We start from the raw sequence: 19,554 nt of genomic DNA on the forward strand, positions 1-19,554 counted from the left end.
GTCTTTACTGTGTCAGGCGTAAACAAAAAAAAAAAGCTAGCAAAAAATCCGGACATGGTCATTTACGGATTGGCCAAAATTTACAGTTATGGTTGAAGTCGTTATCGTATGACCCTCCTTCTCACCAACTTTTTTTATATTAGATGAAGCAATTAATAGTTTGAGGGCACACTGACGGCTACCCATTCTGTCGTGACAATCAGCCCTACTGCCCTGGTCGTCTACGAATATTTTAAAAAATATTATTCGTAAACACCTGGCCGCGGTTACGTGAGCTTTAACGACAAACCGATGCTAAACCCACTACACAAACAGAAAAATTACTATTAAAAGCAATTTTTATAAATCTAATTGACAGCTATCTATTTTGGTTGGTTTAGAGAATCCGTGTTTTAAGCATATGTCCGCAAAAGCTTCCCGAACGAAAGGCATTTGGCTCCGATGGCATTAATGAGATGCTGGAGAAAATGCCATTTATAACGACGACCTTTGGCACCTTTTCAACACTATGGGAGACGGCGACTGCGTCCAGTGACCAGCAGATACCTGTCAAAGGCCGCCTGTCCGCGCACCGTTTTGTGTGGTCGTTGACGCCCTTGTTGGAGTTCCTGATTGGATTTCGTTAAGGGTGCTTAACCGGTTAGCTGCTTCTCTGCCTGACAGAATGGAATTACGTCTTAAACTTTCAGAAGGTAACAGGCGCCAACTTCCTGTCACTATAATTAAGTGGCCTAAAAAACCGGCCCTATATTGAAACGCAGGCTAATAGAATTTTAAGGCAAGGTTAAATACGCGACTATCAAAGACCGAAAAAGTGGGCGGCCTTGGTGGGGCTCGGACCCACGGCCTTGCGTTTTGCGCGTCAATAGGATTTACCGCTGAGATCTGCCGACAACTCTCAGTAGCGATATAACGGTTTTACGTATTTAACCTTTTACAGGTCAACCGGTTGTTGTCGGTTAGGAGTAAATATTAATGCAGAAAAAAGTAGATCAATCCTCATTAAAAAAAAAAAAGGAAACGCTCAACCTCCGGCTCTAACCTTCGAGGCTGTTAAAATCTCGAGCAAAAACTTGGGCGTCATCATTGGGGGGTAACATGTAAAATTTGTATGGTCAAGCTCAAAGCGGTAATCCACGTAATCTGCCTGCTTCTAAGTGCAAAAAGCACAGCGTCTCTGAGCAATAAACTACATCTCTGTAAAGTGTTCGTGCGCCTTATTAAGACCTACGCATTTGTTGCATAAACATACGAAAAACCATCGATAATTGCCTGCAAACGCAACAAAACAATTACTGTTTTAAACATGTTAGAGGACATCTAAATCACCAGGTGGGCTTAGAAACTTAGGCATTACGCACGAGCCCTGCATGAGCGCAAGTTATTAAACTGGAGCATAATAGAAACTTATATATATATAACTACAAAATACTAATAAAATTAAATGAAATAAAAATCATGAGAAAACTTAATTAGATAAACCAAAGCAGTTTTTTTTCAAGTTGAATATATTATTTAATCTAAAATCTAGATAGTTAGATATTAATATAAGTTCTTGTTCTAATAAAATATATTGAATTTTTAATAAATTAATTATGTAAATATTGTACACGCTTCCGAAACTCCCCCGTGATGCCCTTCCAGTATACACAATGTTTTGTAAACTTCTTCGCATATATATATATATAATATCGATGATTGCGAAAACTGGAAACGAACTATACAAAATAATTTAAGTCATTAACAATATTAAGCAGTCTGCGCTCGATTTTACCGAGCATCTGTACAATAATTAACTAATTACAAAAAAAACATCCAACTTTCTACGAGGGTTTTATATATTTTGCATTTACAGTTTTTCGTCAAACTTTTTATTGAAAAAAAATAATACTCCCCGTTGCTTTAAGATAATAAAAATTAATGAGTGTTCAAAATATCAATGAAACAGGAAAAAACTTAATGGAAAAGGAAAGTGAAGGTTGGATAGTAGTTTTTTTTTAATTTTAAAAAGCAGATTCATTTTTATTATTATTTTTTAAATAGAAGAATCAATTTTTATTGATCCCGAAGATCTCGAACTCGATCTCACTCACGCTAAATTGGAAAAGATAGAAGGCTTTGAAAGTATGAAAAAGTTGGAGGTCTTTTAAAAATCTTTTCTATACTTTTTTTATGTACAGAAAGTTATAAATTTAATTATATTATTTATCATAATTAAAAAGGGCAATAATAATTCTTGCGATTTTATATTTTTTTTATTTTCTTATAATATATTATTAAATATTATAAAAAGTTTATTTTAATATTTACTTTAAATTTATAAGAAATTATGTCTTCGAAGAAATCGAATTGCAGTTTTAGAAAATCTTGAACATCACCCAAATCTAAAAGAACTTGACCTCTACGATAATATCTTAACGGAAATAAAAGGATTGGATTCTCATATATTTTTAGAGTCTTTAGTTTTTTAACTAAATTTTTGTTATTTTTATAAAAATTAATTAACTTTGTTTCAGTAATTGATTATTTTTTTTTAACTTTATTATAAAATTATAATAAAATAAATTTTGAGTTCTTACCGTAAAATTTTTAAAAATTTAATTACAATTGTTTTTATTTCAATAATTTGTTATTTATTTTAAGTTTTTTTATAAATTTATAACGAAAAAAATTTTGAGTTTTTATTTTAAAAATCTATAAAAATTATATATATTTATTACTTAATTAACATTTTTATAAATCTATAGCAATTTTTTTTATAATTAAAATTTACTTAATTTTAATTAAAATAATTTTTTTTAAACTAATTTAAATAAATTAAATTGTATTAACTAGGAAATTGGATCTCTCTTTTAATGCTATTCAAAGTGTACAAAATATGTTCGGCTTATCATCTTTGACTCAAGTAGATTTTATATTTTAAGATATAATAAAAATTTTATAACTTGTTTTTTTAAAAAATTTAAAATTTTTATTATTAAACAATTTTAATTATTTCAACTTTTTTAATTTTTTTAATTTAATTTTCATAATTTTTTAATTTTTCTTTAATTTTTTTTTATAATTTTTAACGAAAACACTAATTTATAAAATTATTGTAATTAAGTTTTATTATGTATTAAGTAAATATTATAAAATTTTTCTTATAAAATTTTTCTTAATTTATTATTTCGTTGTCTTTTATTTTTTCTTTTTAAAAAACTATTTGATTTTACTTTAATTATTTTAACTGAAATTAAATTTTTATATAAGTTTTCTCATTTATTTTTTAATTTTTTTTTATGTTATGAAATTTCATAAATTTTTGAACTTTTTTTAATCAAAACATTTGGACCCTTTTTTAAAATTATTTTATAAATTTTTTTAAGTAATTTTTTTTTAATTTTATTGTTTTAAATTTATTAACCAAAACTTGTTATTTGTTATTTAATTTTATTTATATAAGAATTTTTATTAAGTATTAAATTTTGTTAGTTTTTTGAATTATTTAAGTTAAATTCTTAAATTCATTATTTTTTATTTTTGGTTTAAAATTTTTATCTTATAAAATTGTAATAATTTTATATTAACTGATTATTAAGTTTATTAACTTTTATTAAAGTTTCTTTTATTTTAAAAATTTCAGACAAATTTATATTTTTATTTATTTTTAATTGTATATATTATTAATTATAAAAGTTTTTTCAACTAAAAGTTTGTTTTAAATTTTTTTTATATCTTCAAAATTAATAATAATTAATGTAATTTTTACTTAAGTTTTATTTAAAACCAAAAAACTTTTAGATTTATTTTTTTTTAATATTTCTTTGTTATAAATTATTTTTATATATAAAAAAAATTTAACTTTTTCTAATAATAAATAAATTATTGCTTTTTTAATAATTTATTTCTCCTTCAGCTCTATTTAGTAAGCAATAAAATTTCGAAGATTGAAAATCTTGAAAAGCTAACAAATTTAAAAGTTCTTGAACTCGGCTCGAATAAAATTAAAGTTTTCGTTATAATATTTTAATTTTTTTTTTTCAAAATAGTAAAGTTAAAATTGGGATTCAACTAATTGTTTTACGTTAAGTTTCATTTATTTATATTTTTACTAAATAACAAAATTACAAAAAAAAAATTAAAATTTTTTTTATATCTAAAATTTTTATATGAAAAATTAATTTTTTAGTATAAAATAATAATAAAAGTTTTGTTTTTATCTATAATAAAATTATTATTTTAATAATTTTTATATTAAAAATTTTTTTATAAAAAGAAATTTTTTTTACGAAATAATATTTTTTTATAATAAAACTATTATTTTTAAATTTTTATATTAAAAATTGTTTATAAAAAAATATTTGTTGGTTATAAAATAATAATGAAAGTTTTTTGTTATAATAATAATATATTAAATTATTTTAAAATCTATTTTTTATTGTATGAAGTTTATAAAAAATATTTTTATAAATTTTATTATATATACATATTTTGCCTTTTTTATTTAAAAAAATAATATAAAATATTATTTTATTAATAATATTATTAACATAAACGAAATAAATATTTGAAATATTTATTATAAAAAGTTATTATTTTAAAAATATTTTATTTTTTATGAGAAGTTTCCTATTTTATAGAAAAAATTTTATTTACTTTTTTTTTTTTTATAAATTTTATTATAATAAAAGTTTTGAATGTTTTATTAATATTATTTCTTATTCCAAAAAAGACTTTTGAAGATTTTTTATGTTTTTTTTATAATTTTTAATAAAAGATTTAGAAATTTATATATGTAAAAATATTGTTATTATGTTATTATTAATAAATATTTTGAAGATAATATTTTATTATTATTTTTTTATAAGAAAATTGAAAATCTGGAAAGTCTTGAAAATTTAACGAGTTTGTTTCTCGGAAAAAATAAAATATCCAAAATTGAAGTAAATTTTACTATTATTATTAATTTTTGCTTTTTTATGTTTTATTGAAAATATATAGTTTACTTAATACTATTATTATATATTTTTTTTAATGTTAAATATATCAAGTTTACTTAATATTTATATTACTATATATATTTTTTATTCTGAATCTAAAAAAGTTTGCTTGTTATTATTATTTATGAAAGGTTTATTTATCAATAATTTATATTATTACTGACTTTTATATACTTTTGTTTTAATATAAAAAGTTTACTTATCATTATTATTACTCATTGATTTTTATATACTTTGTTTTTAATATTAAAAGTTTACCTATTATTTTTATTATTTATTGAATTTTATTTATTTTTTAATATGAAAACTTACATGTTATTATTATTATAATTATTCTTACTATAATGAAATACTTATTATTATTTAGTGAAGAATTTTATATATTTTTGTTATTAATAAAAATAATTTACTTATTAGATTATTATTTTTAAAATTATAAATTTTTATTTTTGATATAAAAGTTTACTTGTTACTTTTTTATTATTACTGAAATATATATTTTTTTATTTTTAATAAAAGTTTACTTATTATTTCTATTATTATTGATTAATTTTTTTTTTTGGTATGAAAAGTTTACTTTCTATAACTTTTATTATTACTGGATTTTATATATTTTTATTTTTATTATAAAAAGTTTTACTTACTATTATTTTTTGATATTTTTTATATATTTATTTTTCTTTCTCTACATTTTTTATTGCAATTATTATTATTACAACATTTTTTAGGGACTTTCGTCTCTTAAAAAGTTGAAAGTTTTGAGCTTGCAGGTTTTTTTTTCACTTTACTATTATCATTTATTATTTCTAAATAAAAAATTATATAATTTTTTAAAACTATTTTTATTTTAAATATATATATATATATTTATTATAAGAAATGCTTAAATTTATATAAATTTTTACAAAAGAAACTACTTTTTTGCTTTCGGATTTATAAAAAATTAATTTTTTTTTTAATTTTACTTTTTTTAGTAATTTTTTATTTGTATTACATTTTTAGTAATAATTAAAATCTTTGTAATATGTAAAGTATAATAATATCTATTATAAATAAAAATGATAAAATATAACTAAAAATAGTATAATAAAAATAATATAATCAAAAAAGTTAATAACTTTAAAAAATTTAAACTTTAAATATAAAAAATTTTTAATTTAATAAATTTATTTATTAAAAAAGTAATAAAAAGAAAATTAAAAACAACAACTTTTAAACTTTTAATCATAACATTTTTTAATTGTTATAAATTTATGTTTAATAATTTTTATTATTTATTAGTTCAAAATATTCTTATCGCGTAGTTTTTTTGGGTTTCACTATAACGCCTGAGTTATTACTAAAAAAGGAAAAAATGTCGATTCAACAGATTATCTCTCGAGCGAGCGCGTAGTTTTAGGTTGTGTGCTGCTCACATGCATGCATATTAATATGCTGAATATTAATTTACTTGTACCAAAATCTGAACAAAACCATCTTAAACTTTATTAATTTGTAGCAAATTAAAACCACGCTCTAATAAACAGCGTTTTTCCTTATATAGTAATATCCTGGATAATTTGGAATTAATCCGTGCCTATCAGTTTGAATTTTTCGCCCAATGGGGTTGTCTAATTTTTGGTTTCTTTTTTTGGTTAAACTACAAGAAGTTCTGTTTGCGCTTGTGCTTCTTCATTTGGAAAAGCTACCAAATTATTGTTAAATTGGCTTTCGCACGTTAAATGTACGTAATTTTAAAATTAAACTTTTGATTGGGTGCGCATTTATCTGTAACTTTTTATTAGAGCTCATTAATTGCTCATAGTATATTTATTAATTATTTATATTTTGTTTTTTATTTTTTATTTTTATTTTTTTATTACTTATTTTTTTAGTATTTATATTTTTATATACTAACTTTTTATGATTTCTTAAATAAAAAAATTAATTTCTTTTTTTTACTTTTTCAGTTAAAAATAAAAATTAAATATTAATCAAGTTATTTTATCAAAAATTTATTATAAAAAAGTTATTACTTTAGTAAATTCACTCTCAACAAATCGTTTAGGCGTAACATGCAGTTTTGTACCTAATTTTTTTGAATCCTTTTCTTATACAGAAATTCCTTGACGGCGCTTCATTTAAACTAAAAATTTAATGAAAATTACTTAAATCAGTGCTTTTTGCTTCACTATTTTTATATCTAACTATTTTCAAATTTCGCAAACAGTCAATTTTATATATATTTGTGCCTTATAGGCAACTTAGGATTATGTAGCAAATAGGATATTATTAATAGTATTAATAAATATCCGTTTTCTTCTGTAAATAAATATATATTTGTAAGACTTTTTATTATAGAAAAATTTTCTACAAGAATTAACAAAATATATTTTTCAATATTAAAGTTTATAATTTTTAAGTACTTAATAAAAAAATTTTTCTTTACAAATTAATTATATCGATAAAGTTTTTAAATTTTTTAAAAAAAATTCATTGTAACCTTTTATATTTATTAACAAAATGTTTACTAATTTTAAATTATACAGAAATAAATATTAATATTTTCTCTTGAAGTTTATAATTTTAAGTGTTTTATAAAATTTTTATTTTTTTTGTTAAATAAATATTTATTTTTATTGTTAATAGGCCTTTTAAACATTAAAAAAAAAAAGAATTATTAAACTTACTAAGTTTATTTATTATAATAAAAATTTATAAATTTATTTATCCAATATTTAATAATTTTTAGTGTTTTGAAAAAATTTTTAAACAAGAATTAATTTTATATAAATTTTTTCTATTAAAGTTTTTAATTTTATCTCAAAATTTATTATTTTTTATGTTATCAAAATCTTTTATAAAAATTTTATAAATTTTTACAATAACAGAATCATTTCTATTGCTTTAAAAAATAAACAATAAAAAAATATAGTATTTTACTTATTTTATAATACTTTTAATATATAATTTTTAAAAAAGTATTCAAATTATTAAAAAAAATTTGAGTTTATTAAATTATTTATTCAATATTTAATAATATTTATTAAATTTGTAAATTCTTAAAAAAAGTTTTTAGAAAATTTTATAAACTAAAATATAATTATTTATTAAATTAAAAATCAATTTTTTATGAAAAAAATATTAATAGAAAAAATGTATTAATAAAAAATTTAATTTTATAAAGTTTTTATATCTAATAATTTAACTTTAACATAAAATTAAATATAATAATTTTTTTTTTGCTTTTATTATTATAAATTTTAATTTTTTTTAAAATGTGTATAAAAAAATTTATTTAAATTATTTAATTGCTATATTTAATAATTATAAAAATTTTTTAAAAATATTAAATTTGTAAAATTATTTATTTAACGTTTGAACAATTTAATTTATATAAAATAATTTTTTGGCTTTTATTATAAATTTTTATATATTTTAAAAATTTATAAAAAAGAATAAATTTTATAAAAATGTATAAAGAATTCCAAAGTAAAATTATTTATTTGCTTTATTAACTATTAATAATAACTTTTTTTTAAAAAACTTTTAAATTGTTAATAAAAAATTTAAAATTTTATAAAATTATTATTTAATGTTTTTATTTTTGTTCAAATATTAAAAAAATATTTATTATTTCATATTATTACATTTATTATTTCTTTTATATAATTTTCAGAGTAACCGCATTACAAACATTGAAGGTTTGGAAAACTTAAAAGAACTTGAAGAACTTTATATAAGCCATAACAGAATTGAAAAAATTAAGAACCTTTCGGCTAACGTACTATAATAAAAAAATATATAAACAATAGTAATAAGTAAATAAATTACCACTAATTATAAATAATAATGAAAAATATAAAAATAATAATAAATATAAGATTTTTTAAAAAATATATGAACGATAATAATAAGTTTATTATAAATTCAAAATTTATAATAAACTTTGTACGTTTGAGGAATTTTTTTTTTTTACTAAAAATATATTAAAATATTATTATAAATATAAAAGTACTTTAAAAGTTTTATATAATTAAATAACTAAAGAAATAATAATATTAAAAGTACTATTAAAACTTATAAGCTTTTTAAGTATAACGTTATAGTATGTTTTTTTAATAAAGTAAAAGTTAATAGTTTTATTTAAAATAATAATAGTAAGTAAAAAAAAGAAATAATAATTATAATATCGAACTTAACACTATATTAAAGTTTTACTGAAAAAAATAAATAATAATTAATAAAGGGAACTTTAAAAAAACAAACGGAATAATGATAATAATAATAATGAAAGCAAAATTATATTGTAAGTTTCATATATAAGGTGAAAAAGTTTTATTGAAAAAATTAATAGTTAATGAAAGAAAATATTTAAACAAACGGAATAATAATAATAATCAATAGGAGGATTTGAAGGTACTTGACGTAGCCAATAATAAGATTTCCCGCCTTGAAAATTTGCATCATCTTATATATTTAGAAGAGTTTTGGGTAACTTTTTTGTGAATATTTTATTATTGTTTATATATTTTTATAATAATAAAAGTTTTATTAGATATTAAAGTCTTTCAAAAACTTTATTATTATTATTAAAATATGTTGGGTTTAAAATTTTGTCATTAAAAGAGTTGATTATCTATTGAACGGCCCCAGCAATGCATAAGCAACTAAATCCTTTTTAGATATTTCATTATGCTAAATTTATTAAATTTTATAAAGCCCATTGTGGAGGATACAAACTGTCTACGAAAAGTTTATTATAAAAGTATTATAATTTTTTATTAAAATGCTAGTTAACGCCTAAAATTGTAAAAATTAAATTTTTTCTGAAGGCAACAAAAAGGTTTATTTTTCACTAAAATTTTTGCTTACCACCTTTTTTTAAAGTTTTTAAGTTTATATGTGCGACTTTCATTCTTTCTCTTAATACTATTTCCGTCTTAAAAAATAATATTAATAAGTGCATGACAGTTTTGTTTTAAGCAACTTGTAGCTAAAGAAATATATTCTAAAAACTTCCATTAAAAAATTACTTTTATATTTCTTAAATTTTTTAAAAAAAGTTTCTTATAAAAGTAAACTTGTTAAAGGTTTGATAATTATTTTATTATAATTAATGAATATTGCTTTTTTTTAAAATTCCATAAAGTCAATATATAGTAGTTTTGACCTTCATTAGATTTCTTGATACTATTTTTGATAATTCTGATAAGCAACTTGAAACTAAAAAAAGTTTATTTATAAATTTTTCATTGCTTTAAAATATTAATGAAGTTTTACTATTAATGAAAATTTTTTTTGGTCTTAAAACTTATTTGTTTTTAAAAAATATTTTTTTATAAAAAAGTTAAATTTTTAGGCGTTTCAATAAAAATGTGGAATTTATTTTTTCAATAAATATAGAAAATTTATTAGTAATAATATTATTTTAATAAAAGTTTTTGAATTTTCATTAAAATTTCCGATCTTTCACAGTGTCTTTCTCCAGTCATAACGCAATTACTACTACCCCTACCAATATTTATTATTCACAAACACTATTTATTAGCAGTGATAAAATTCTTTTTTTCAATTATTATAGTGCAGAAGTTTGCCAATAAACAAAAAGTTTTTGTAAACTTTTATTAATTTTCTAAATTGACTAATAAACTTTTTTTGGATATTTCTGTGACTCAAATTTGTTCTTTTTTGGTTGTTTTTTGTACCTTTTTATTGTTTAACTCTTGCTTCTCATATTCATTAAAAGTTGTGATTAATTTTTAATTTACATTACTTATTAATTTAGTGTAACGACAATTATGTTAGCCAATGGGACGACCTGGAAGAGTTTAAAAATTGCAATTGTTTAAAGACAATTTATTTAGAGAGAAATCCGCTTGCGAATGTTTTATTATTATTAATATTTATTATTATTATTATTGTAATTATTACTATTATAATATTCTTATGTCTTTGTATTATTATTATACTGTTCGGTGTTTCTTGTTTGAATTATGGATAAAAAGTTTATAATATCTACTTTTTAGTTTATTAGAAAACCAAATTAATCTTTTCCTTAAAAATAATTATCGTTATTATAATATAATATACTTATTAACTTTTTTATTTGTATAATAAAGATTTACATTAATATTGTTTTGTATATCGTTTTTTTTAATTATATATATATACTATTAGCTTACTATTTTTTTTTGTAATACTTCTATTCATATTTCTTATTATACACAATTTCTAAAAAGGATGTGCAGTATAGGCCACGTCTGCGAAGGTACGTTCCATCTTTGACGCAAATCGACGCTACCTTGTGCGTCACGAATCTCAATATTATTGCATAATAAAATTATTTAAAGTAAATTTTTATTCTTTATTTGTTTAGTTTCTATAAAAGAGTAATATAAATATTAAAAGAAAAAATTTTTTGTGAACTTTTTAATAAATTTTAGGAAACATTTTTTTATACCGTAATAGATATAAGAATTCACGAATCGGAACTAATTTATTTTTATAAAAGTATTAGTGCTTCTAAAAGTAGTTTATTGCAACTTTTAGAAATGCCTGACGTACATTTTTAATTTCTTATTTTATATCGTGATAAAAGGTAAATAGTAAACTGTGGCTTTGAAGGGTAGGGAGGTTCACCCATTTTTAGCTGACCAATGAGCTCTAAAATTGTTGGGTTGATAAAATTTACATTACTCGACCAATAGTTTTGCTTACCGTTCTTATCTAAATCAGCCATTTCTTAATTTGGTTTGTTTTGTGTCGAGTTAATATATTTTGTCAAATTATATAGTAATTGCTACCAATAAGTCGCATGCACACTACTAAATTATGACATTGATAACTAAAATTATATATACGTTTTTCTTAAGGAAAACGACTTCCTTGATTTCTTTCTTCTTCAGGGTTAGCGGGTGAACCGCTGTCCCGCCTGTAATAAAGTTATTTCACGTTTTATTGTGTTATCACTATCACTTGTGAGGATGATCATAACACTTACCTAATCGGTATTATAGAGAACAAATAGTAATCAAGCGGTAAAATATATATTGTTGTTAGTACTTATAAATATTTATTTGAAGTTCAAAAAAGCGATGGAGTATATAACAAACATGAAATCTAAGATGGTCATTCAATTGCAGAAATTATCAACTTACGAACTAAAGTTCATTTGAATTATGTGATTAAAACGAAAATTCTTGATCACGCCCTTGTTACGAGTTAACCCTGATAACTTGCCATCTCCCTCTTATTCTTCGCTACAGCAAAAGAAAAGTTCGTAATTATTTATAACATCCGGATTATGCTAGTTGATAAAGCATCTTTAATGTCAAACGAATATCTTAATATCTTGAAAGGAGGAGCAGTAAAGTTTGTTATTTGTCATTATTAGTAATAATAATTTGTGCAGATGCCCTGTAAAATTAGAGCTGCTTAAGTTTTGCTAAAAAATTTGGTTATTTGTAGTTCATTTCAGGTTTTCGTAATCATTATGTATATCAAGTAAAATAGAGATGAGACGAATATTATGGGTAGATGAGTAGGTACATACAACAGCAGCGTGGATTTTTCAGTCTGTTAGACTACGTGCCTTATTTAAAAAATTTGGATTCTTAGTTCTTTACCAGTCCAAGGTTAAAGTAAAAGCCTCCTTCTCACCTAAGTCTTGACCTCCACTTTGAATTATGCGTCAACCGATTTCTCAATGTATAGATTTACATGACCGATCATTAGTTGATTAAGTAAAACTATTGTTTACAGTAAAGAGTTTTGAAAAACTTGATGGCACTGCAGTAAAAAGCCTAACAGGAAATGTAAAAAAAGCATGGAGTAGGAGCTATTTTAGTATAGGGAATTAACGTGCACTCGGGCGGGTAACTCCCAAACTACTTAGGCCCACCCAAAAATTGACCCATGTAAACTTTCTCTTGTATTAAAAATCTATTAGGATGCTTTTATATCAAATTGAGTATAGAAATTTTTAGTTTACATAAATAAGAAAAATAAAGGGGCCGCTAACGTAGCTGAGAACAAGCCCCTTTAAAATACAGGACAGTACCTTGTAAGCACTCATGGTTCTAGCGGAAGTCTCCTAAAAGACTCTTTTTATAAACTGCTGAGCTAAAAGTATGGAGACTTGATTATGTACTGAAATTGATAAGATAAAATTAGCTATAAAGTAATGCTTTTTGTAAAGTTATTTAACTAACTTTATTACAGTATAAATACCCATAGCAATTTAGCTTGCGCATAAAATCATGTTCCACACCAAACAATCAATAAATACGCAAAAATAAAAGTGGCGCAAACTGGGGGCTAAGCAGTTAGGATTTTTTATATGGAAGTTTAGTATTACTTTCATCCTCTCCTCTGCCTCTACTCAAAAATATGCTATAGTGTATATGTTTTCAGCCTTTAAAATTAATACTAACACATCTATGAATGGTAGAAATCTAGAAATCGGAACTATGTCCCTTATACAACAAAACAACTTCAAGCTTAGAAGTGTACTAACGCATACAGTCCATGAGGCTTAGTTTAAAATGTAAACGAACGGGTGGTTAAAAGACTAGACAACGCAATATTTTAGAAATAGGGTTTTAAAAACTTTAATAATAAGAGAACGGGTGGTTATGCAATTCATTAGCTCGTAAATAATAGTTTTTTTGTATATTTTGTAAAAGCTTCCTTAGCTCTTCCTGGTTAAGTTTTTTTATTGTATTAAAAAATAAAAACATTTGGAATGGCATATGAGATAACCAAAAAAAAAATACTTTTACATCTAGTATTTGATTAATAAGTTAAAAAAAAATTATTTTAAAAAAAAAACATCTTTTAGATGTAACATCTGTAGATGTGTGGCGACTGATACACTTTATCAGACTTGCTGTGTTGGTAACAAGTCACACAAAAACTTTTGTAGAAAAATCTAATTTTGTAGCAGGCTCTGAACGTGCCTCAACATCGCATTAAAATTTATTTCTTTGTGACCGTCTTTTGCTCATTAAATATTTCGCATGCCTTTAGATAGTATGACTTGCTCTATTTTTACGGTACACTATAATTTTCTTTTTAAAACCATCTTGCCATACTCACTACGAATGTTTCATTATTTAAAGTGGTGAGATATTTTATTCTTCAATATATCTGATTTGGTATATATAAAACAACGAACGACTTACTTCCTGCAAGCCTCCAATAAGCGTCTCGTTCCCAAGAAACCTTAAAGGTCATTATATCGTGTTTCAGCATCTGCTATATATTGCGTTATTGCGTTCATGTTTTCCTTTTAATACTCGTAACCATCCAAGCGTGCACTGTATATAGGTTAGTTAAGGATAAATTGCAGAAATCAGAGGATTTTAAAAAAGTGTTACCAAGGATTTTAATAAAATAACATACGCGAGGGAACAGAAAGGGAAAACAAGCTGAACATATATTGAGATTTACTATTGCTTGTTCACTATCTTCTATTAGGTTGACTCACCAAAAAAAATATGACCTGTAGTCCAGTATTTAAATTGTTTTTGGTATAGTTGTTTTCTACAATTGCATGTTTCTCATTTTTATAGACTTGTTCATAATGTAATACTTTTCCGTCAACCATTGAACATTTTCTAATTAAAAAATGTTATAATTTTTAATGAATTATTTTTAGTAAATAAACAAATGTATCCAATCTTTGGAGGTATAATTTCATTATGGTAACTTCTAGTTTAAATTATAATCCACTATAATAAATTTAGCATAAACCTGAGGTTCTAACCGCACTCTTTAAGTGAGCTAGCAAAGAAAGAAATGCAAACATCGAGATAAAATGTGCGTCTATAAAATTTTAATTTTTCTAAAGAGGAACCAAATGTTGCTAAAGGGGATATAATGTCTCCGGGAAGAAAAATATTTAGTTGCGTCAAGAGAAGGTCCTCCGATGAAGTCAATGTTAAGAAACTACTACTGCTTTCTTTTTTTCGGAATTTGAGTAAGTATATTTGCACCCAAAAAAATATTTTTTCGTAACATTTCTAGACGAAGCCCTCAATGTGAAAAGGTTGTAACCTACTGAGAAGCCCGAAAGGGGGTAATGTTTGCTTTAAACTTTTCTCTTAGGTAAGGTACAATCGGAAAAAGACTTTTTTCTTAATAGAGAAAGTTCTATAAAAAGTTGCCTGAAATGAAGTGCTCCTTCAAAATATGTTAGATCAATGTTATTTTGTTAAGATTGTGACATTTGTTTGAAAAAATTGGAAAAAGCGGAACAACGCACTATTTGTAAATCGTTTCTAACTTTGTTCCAATCATATGCCAGTCTCTGTAGAGAAGCTCGGTCTTCATCGCGAAGAAGGGCGCCCCTTTTCAAGAAATGTTAAGTTTAATAAGAGTCGGCAAACCTTCAAGGCTTGAATAAGAGGTTTGTTTGATAGAAAAATATAGGTAGCTATTTGAAGAAAGCATAAATACGATGGTTTTTCGTAAACGAAGGTTCAGTGCCTTAAACAGCATTAAAAGATAATTTTAGGTGAAAAAAGTTTTTTTACAATTAATAAATATTAATGAACACATGACCGTTACCAGAGAAGGCTATTTAAGATTGCAAAAATTTTGATGAGTTTCTTTATTTATGCCCGATGGAAGACGCTTCTTTCCTCTAAATATTAGAAAAAACGCATTGATCGTGATATCAGTGGCCTTCCTACTACAACTCTCATGACGGGCTCGCCGCACTATACCTAATGTATATATTAGGTGATAGTACTATTTAATAACAGTGCCAGTACCATAATAGAACGAGTCTACTATAGTTACTAGCACTATCAAAAAGCGGCGGAGCTAGACGCAACCGAAGAGTAACCCAAGCAGAGAGTACTCCCAGCCCGAAGCGAGCCAAGACTAAAATAAGTGCCAATACTATACAAGAGACAATCTGAAGATCATCAAAGTATGAAAAAGCTCTAAAATCTAATCTATAGTCAAACAAGTTAATCATTTGACCAGACCGCAGCCTTTGGATGAGGGCTAGTGCTATTGTGTTACTCATTACATACGCCTTTCTAAACAAAAGCCTTCGCCCGCAGTTAGTGACTTATAAGTAGTAGCACGGATGTCACTTAGCTGTTTCCGTCAAAAGGTTTTATAATAAACCTAGAGGTTTCCACAGCTCGTATCCATCGACTTTCACAAAGGATTATCTCCGGACGGCAACCGTAGTATACATCGCGTTGGATAATAAAGTATTTTCACCCAATAGGTTAGCAGCCTTGCTATATTATGCTAAACTCATAAGTCGAAGCTAGTACTTGATCTGGTTAACTAACCAAAACTAATTAAGTATAAACAAGTTAGAGGTAATAGTAATAGTTTATCTGCTACAGGTAAGCTAGAACCTGCCTAAATGAACCTATTTGCTACGTTGTTTTTACCAATTTTAAGAGCATGTGTTTCCACACGTAGTAATAAGCCTACGTCCCTCTAAAGTAGTATGCAGACCTCTACCTGTATCAACAAAGCAAGGCAACCATATTCGTAAAGATTGTTTGATGAGCATTCCTGCAAGGTCCGAGTACTATCTTTTCGTCTAAGCTTACAGGACCCAACCATCATAGAGGGTTGCTAGACACCACAAATATCTTATTAAGTGTACACCCTCATACTAATCCATCTTTGGATGGCACCCCATTGTTTTAATTCTATGTCAAACACGTACCATGAGACGCCGGGAATAACAAACGCAGCAACCGCGCATAGATAGGATCAATCTTTTTTGGTCGCTATACGATGACAGTCTAGGGACAGAAAGCAACCCCTGCTCCGGCAAAGAGCGTACAATCTAGTACGAAGGGTCAAAAGGTTAGAGCCCATAGCCAGAGGCAGAACAAATCGTCCGACCTAGTCTACCCGCTAAGTAGCCGACCTACACAGCAGCCAATGTGTCTGACTATACAGCCACAAAGGACTTACTTTCTGTGATTACAACACTAGAAAGGGTGCGACACAAGCTCGCACTAAAGAGGAAATTAACAGCTCCTTCTCTTCTATATACGCGTCAATCGCGTGCTTAAATATATATCGTAAACACACTATTTTGAAAAAGTCAATTTTTTAATAATTTATTTTTATTTAGTGTTATTACCTATATAATTTTATTTATTTTATTTTATTTTATTAATTAAAATTTGATTGGAAGCGGCAGGGTTATTATATATAGTACTATAGCTTCTACGTAGTACTAATACAATAGTATCAATAGCATGTATCGTAGCCAAGACAAAGCAGTACGCTATACCAGGGCCGCCAGACAAGTAAGATAATATCATACCAGTATAAGTAATATGCTATACGCTTAACCAATAAGGTAAGATTAAACATGCATCCTTCGGATACAAAGGAATAAGCTATAGTAAAGTATCACTCATTAATATTCTAGTTATCCTGTGTGTGTTCGTCTTTGGTATTAACAGCACAGAATCTTAGTCTATTAACTTAGCTGTGCTCATTAACTGTTTATATAGTACAGTAACTAATAGCAGCTTTTCCACCGATTTTCACATAAGGTGCGTCTCTGGAAGGCAACCCTAATACTCAAGGCGAAGTAATAACAAGTAAATAGTTTGTGTGTTATTGTTATGTTTTTACTATAAAGCCATCCGCTCGCTACGAACTTCTCTGTAACCTTACGTTAGCTAAAATTTGCGTTCGCGAATACAGGGAAGATTTCACCTGCCTTTATACTTTACAAACGTCTGGCTTTTTGTCAATTTTAAGAGTGTCTTTCGACACGTGCTTCTCTAATATAACTGAAACCCCAGCTAGTTAGCTATAGCAACCTGCGCCTCTCCTCAGTGCTAGTTCACCCTAAATCCAGAGCTTAGCTAAGGAGGGTACCATAATCACGATTCTAGGTTGGTAAATAGTTAAACAATAAGTCCAAGTCTCGAATCGGGAGCTAGCCATGTTGGTCTTAGGTTAATGTACATTATCCGCCTAAGCAGAGGGCTTGAGGGATAGTCATTGATAACAGCATCGGATAGTAGAAGGCGACATGACCTAAGTCAAGATGAATCTACATCGAAAAAAGCCATCCATCTGAGGAAGACAACCTTACGGGCGACGTAGATCTAAATCATCCGTAGCCCTTGAGGACTAAGTCAGATCGCTTGCGCGAATTTTATATATAGGACTGATCTTTTTCAGCCGCTTTTACGAACAAGCACCTGGGGACAGCAGTTGGCGGCTACTCCTTACTGATATAAAGAGTGTACAGAACAAGGAGAAGGATTAAAAGGTTAGACCCAACAATCAAAGGAAATGCGCCTAACGATTCCACTAAGATCGCCAACCTATGCAGTTGCCAAAGTGTTAAACTATCAAACAACTAAGGTCTTACCTGCTGCAGTCACAGCCAAGTAAAGGTTGGACTTGCCGCGGGCATTCCTATTATATACTAGCTAAAGACACTATCTTATTTCAGTACTCCTAGCTATATGCTAGTCTATATCCTATAGTAACAAGTACTCTTGGATCGAGCCTCAACTCAACCAATTTCCTTGCATCAAGTACTAGTTAATATATGCTAATAACACTCAGTGGGACTCTTACGAACTAGGGACTACGCTACCAACAAAGTACAAACTTTTGTTTAAGTCCCGCGGCTCCGTGGTTAGAGCTAGTGCCTCATGGTTACTCAATGCATACACCTTTCTGAACAAAGGTCTTTGCAAGCGGTTAGTGACGCTGCAAGCAGGAGCATGCATTCAACTTAGTAGTTAACCGGACTAGTCTCCAATAGTAAATTGGTTCAAGTGTCATCAACCCGTCCCTTGCCTTTCACTGAGGATTAGCGTCCGGAGGGCAACCACTAGTATACCTCACGAGAGAAGGTAAGCTACTTTTGTTCCATAGGTCAACGAACCAGCAATATTAGGATAAACTTATACCGTCGATGGTAGTACCTAACTGTTACATTAGGCTCGAGATAATAGTAATAATCCTTTCGCTACAGATAAGAGAGAACCTGCTTAAATGTACCTATCTGATACGCAGTTTTTACCATTCTTAAGAGCATGTATTTCCACACTTAACAATAAACCTTCGTCTCTCCACAGTATCACGCGTGCCTCAACACGACTCGATTGGGCAGGGCAACCATATTCATGACAATTGTTGGTGAGCATTCCTGCAAGGTTCGATTACTACGGTCTTCGCTTTAGCTTACAAGACCCAGTCTTCATAGAGGGTTACTAAACACTACAGGCTTTTATATAGTCTACACACGACGCGACAATCCTTCCATGAATGCCATCGTAGTCAAAATTCTCTGTTTCCTCAGGTACCGGAAGATATCGAGAATAACATGCGCATCAGTCGTGTAGGAATGGGTACGACCTTTTTCGTACGTGATACGATAACACAATATTTAAGCCATGTTAAAGTGTGTATATTACTTTGCGAATGCATCAAGATATTGCAAACAGTTCAAGGAATTCGAGTACTACTCCTTATGTCTCCGCGACTCAGACAAAGACCTAACCAGTTTGCTTTAGTCATCTATTGATTGAATAACATAAGACTGACCTGCTGGTGTCGCAGCAAAGCA

At 26.2% G+C, this 19,554-nt stretch overlaps 1 protein-coding gene across 1 annotated transcript; it reads left to right on the forward strand.

Annotated features, from left to right (window-relative positions):
* Window positions 1–1,889: 1,889 nt before the first annotated feature.
* Window positions 1,890–18,240, forward strand: LOC135128519 (protein phosphatase 1 regulatory subunit 7-like). Its single transcript, XM_064055379.1, has 11 exons — window positions 1,890–1,978; window positions 2,044–2,141; window positions 2,325–2,462; window positions 3,899–3,991; window positions 4,851–4,925; window positions 5,711–5,752; window positions 8,641–8,745; window positions 9,369–9,455; window positions 10,750–10,848; window positions 11,204–11,268; window positions 18,153–18,240. Exons 1-11 carry the CDS (start codon window positions 1,921–1,923, stop codon window positions 18,238–18,240), a joined length of 948 nt encoding a protein of 315 aa, XP_063911449.1. The 5' UTR covers window positions 1,890–1,920.
* Window positions 18,241–19,554: the final 1,314 nt, after the last annotated feature.

Source organism: Zophobas morio, unplaced genomic scaffold (genome assembly GCF_036711695.1).
Source record: "Zophobas morio isolate AGI-343-1 ecotype UQ-CSIRO unplaced genomic scaffold, CSIRO_AGI_Zmor_V1 ptg000013l, whole genome shotgun sequence".
Classification (NCBI taxonomy): Eukaryota; Metazoa; Arthropoda; class Insecta; order Coleoptera; family Tenebrionidae; genus Zophobas; species Zophobas morio.

What these genes read in the sequence shown, in the direction of transcription:
- LOC135128519 (XM_064055379.1), top strand. Translation starts at nt 1,921, where the DNA reads ATGAGTGTTCAAAATATCAATGAAACAGGAAAAAACTTAATGGAAAAG. An exon ending in ATATATTTTTAGAGTCTTTA is followed by an intron (nt 2,463 to 3,898) that starts GTTTTTTAACTA and finishes TTTCTCCTTCAG; the next exon opens with CTCTATTTAGTAAGCAATAA. An exon ending in TATATTTAGAAGAGTTTTGG is followed by an intron (nt 9,456 to 10,749) that starts GTAACTTTTTTG and finishes TTATTAATTTAG; the next exon opens with TGTAACGACAATTATGTTAG.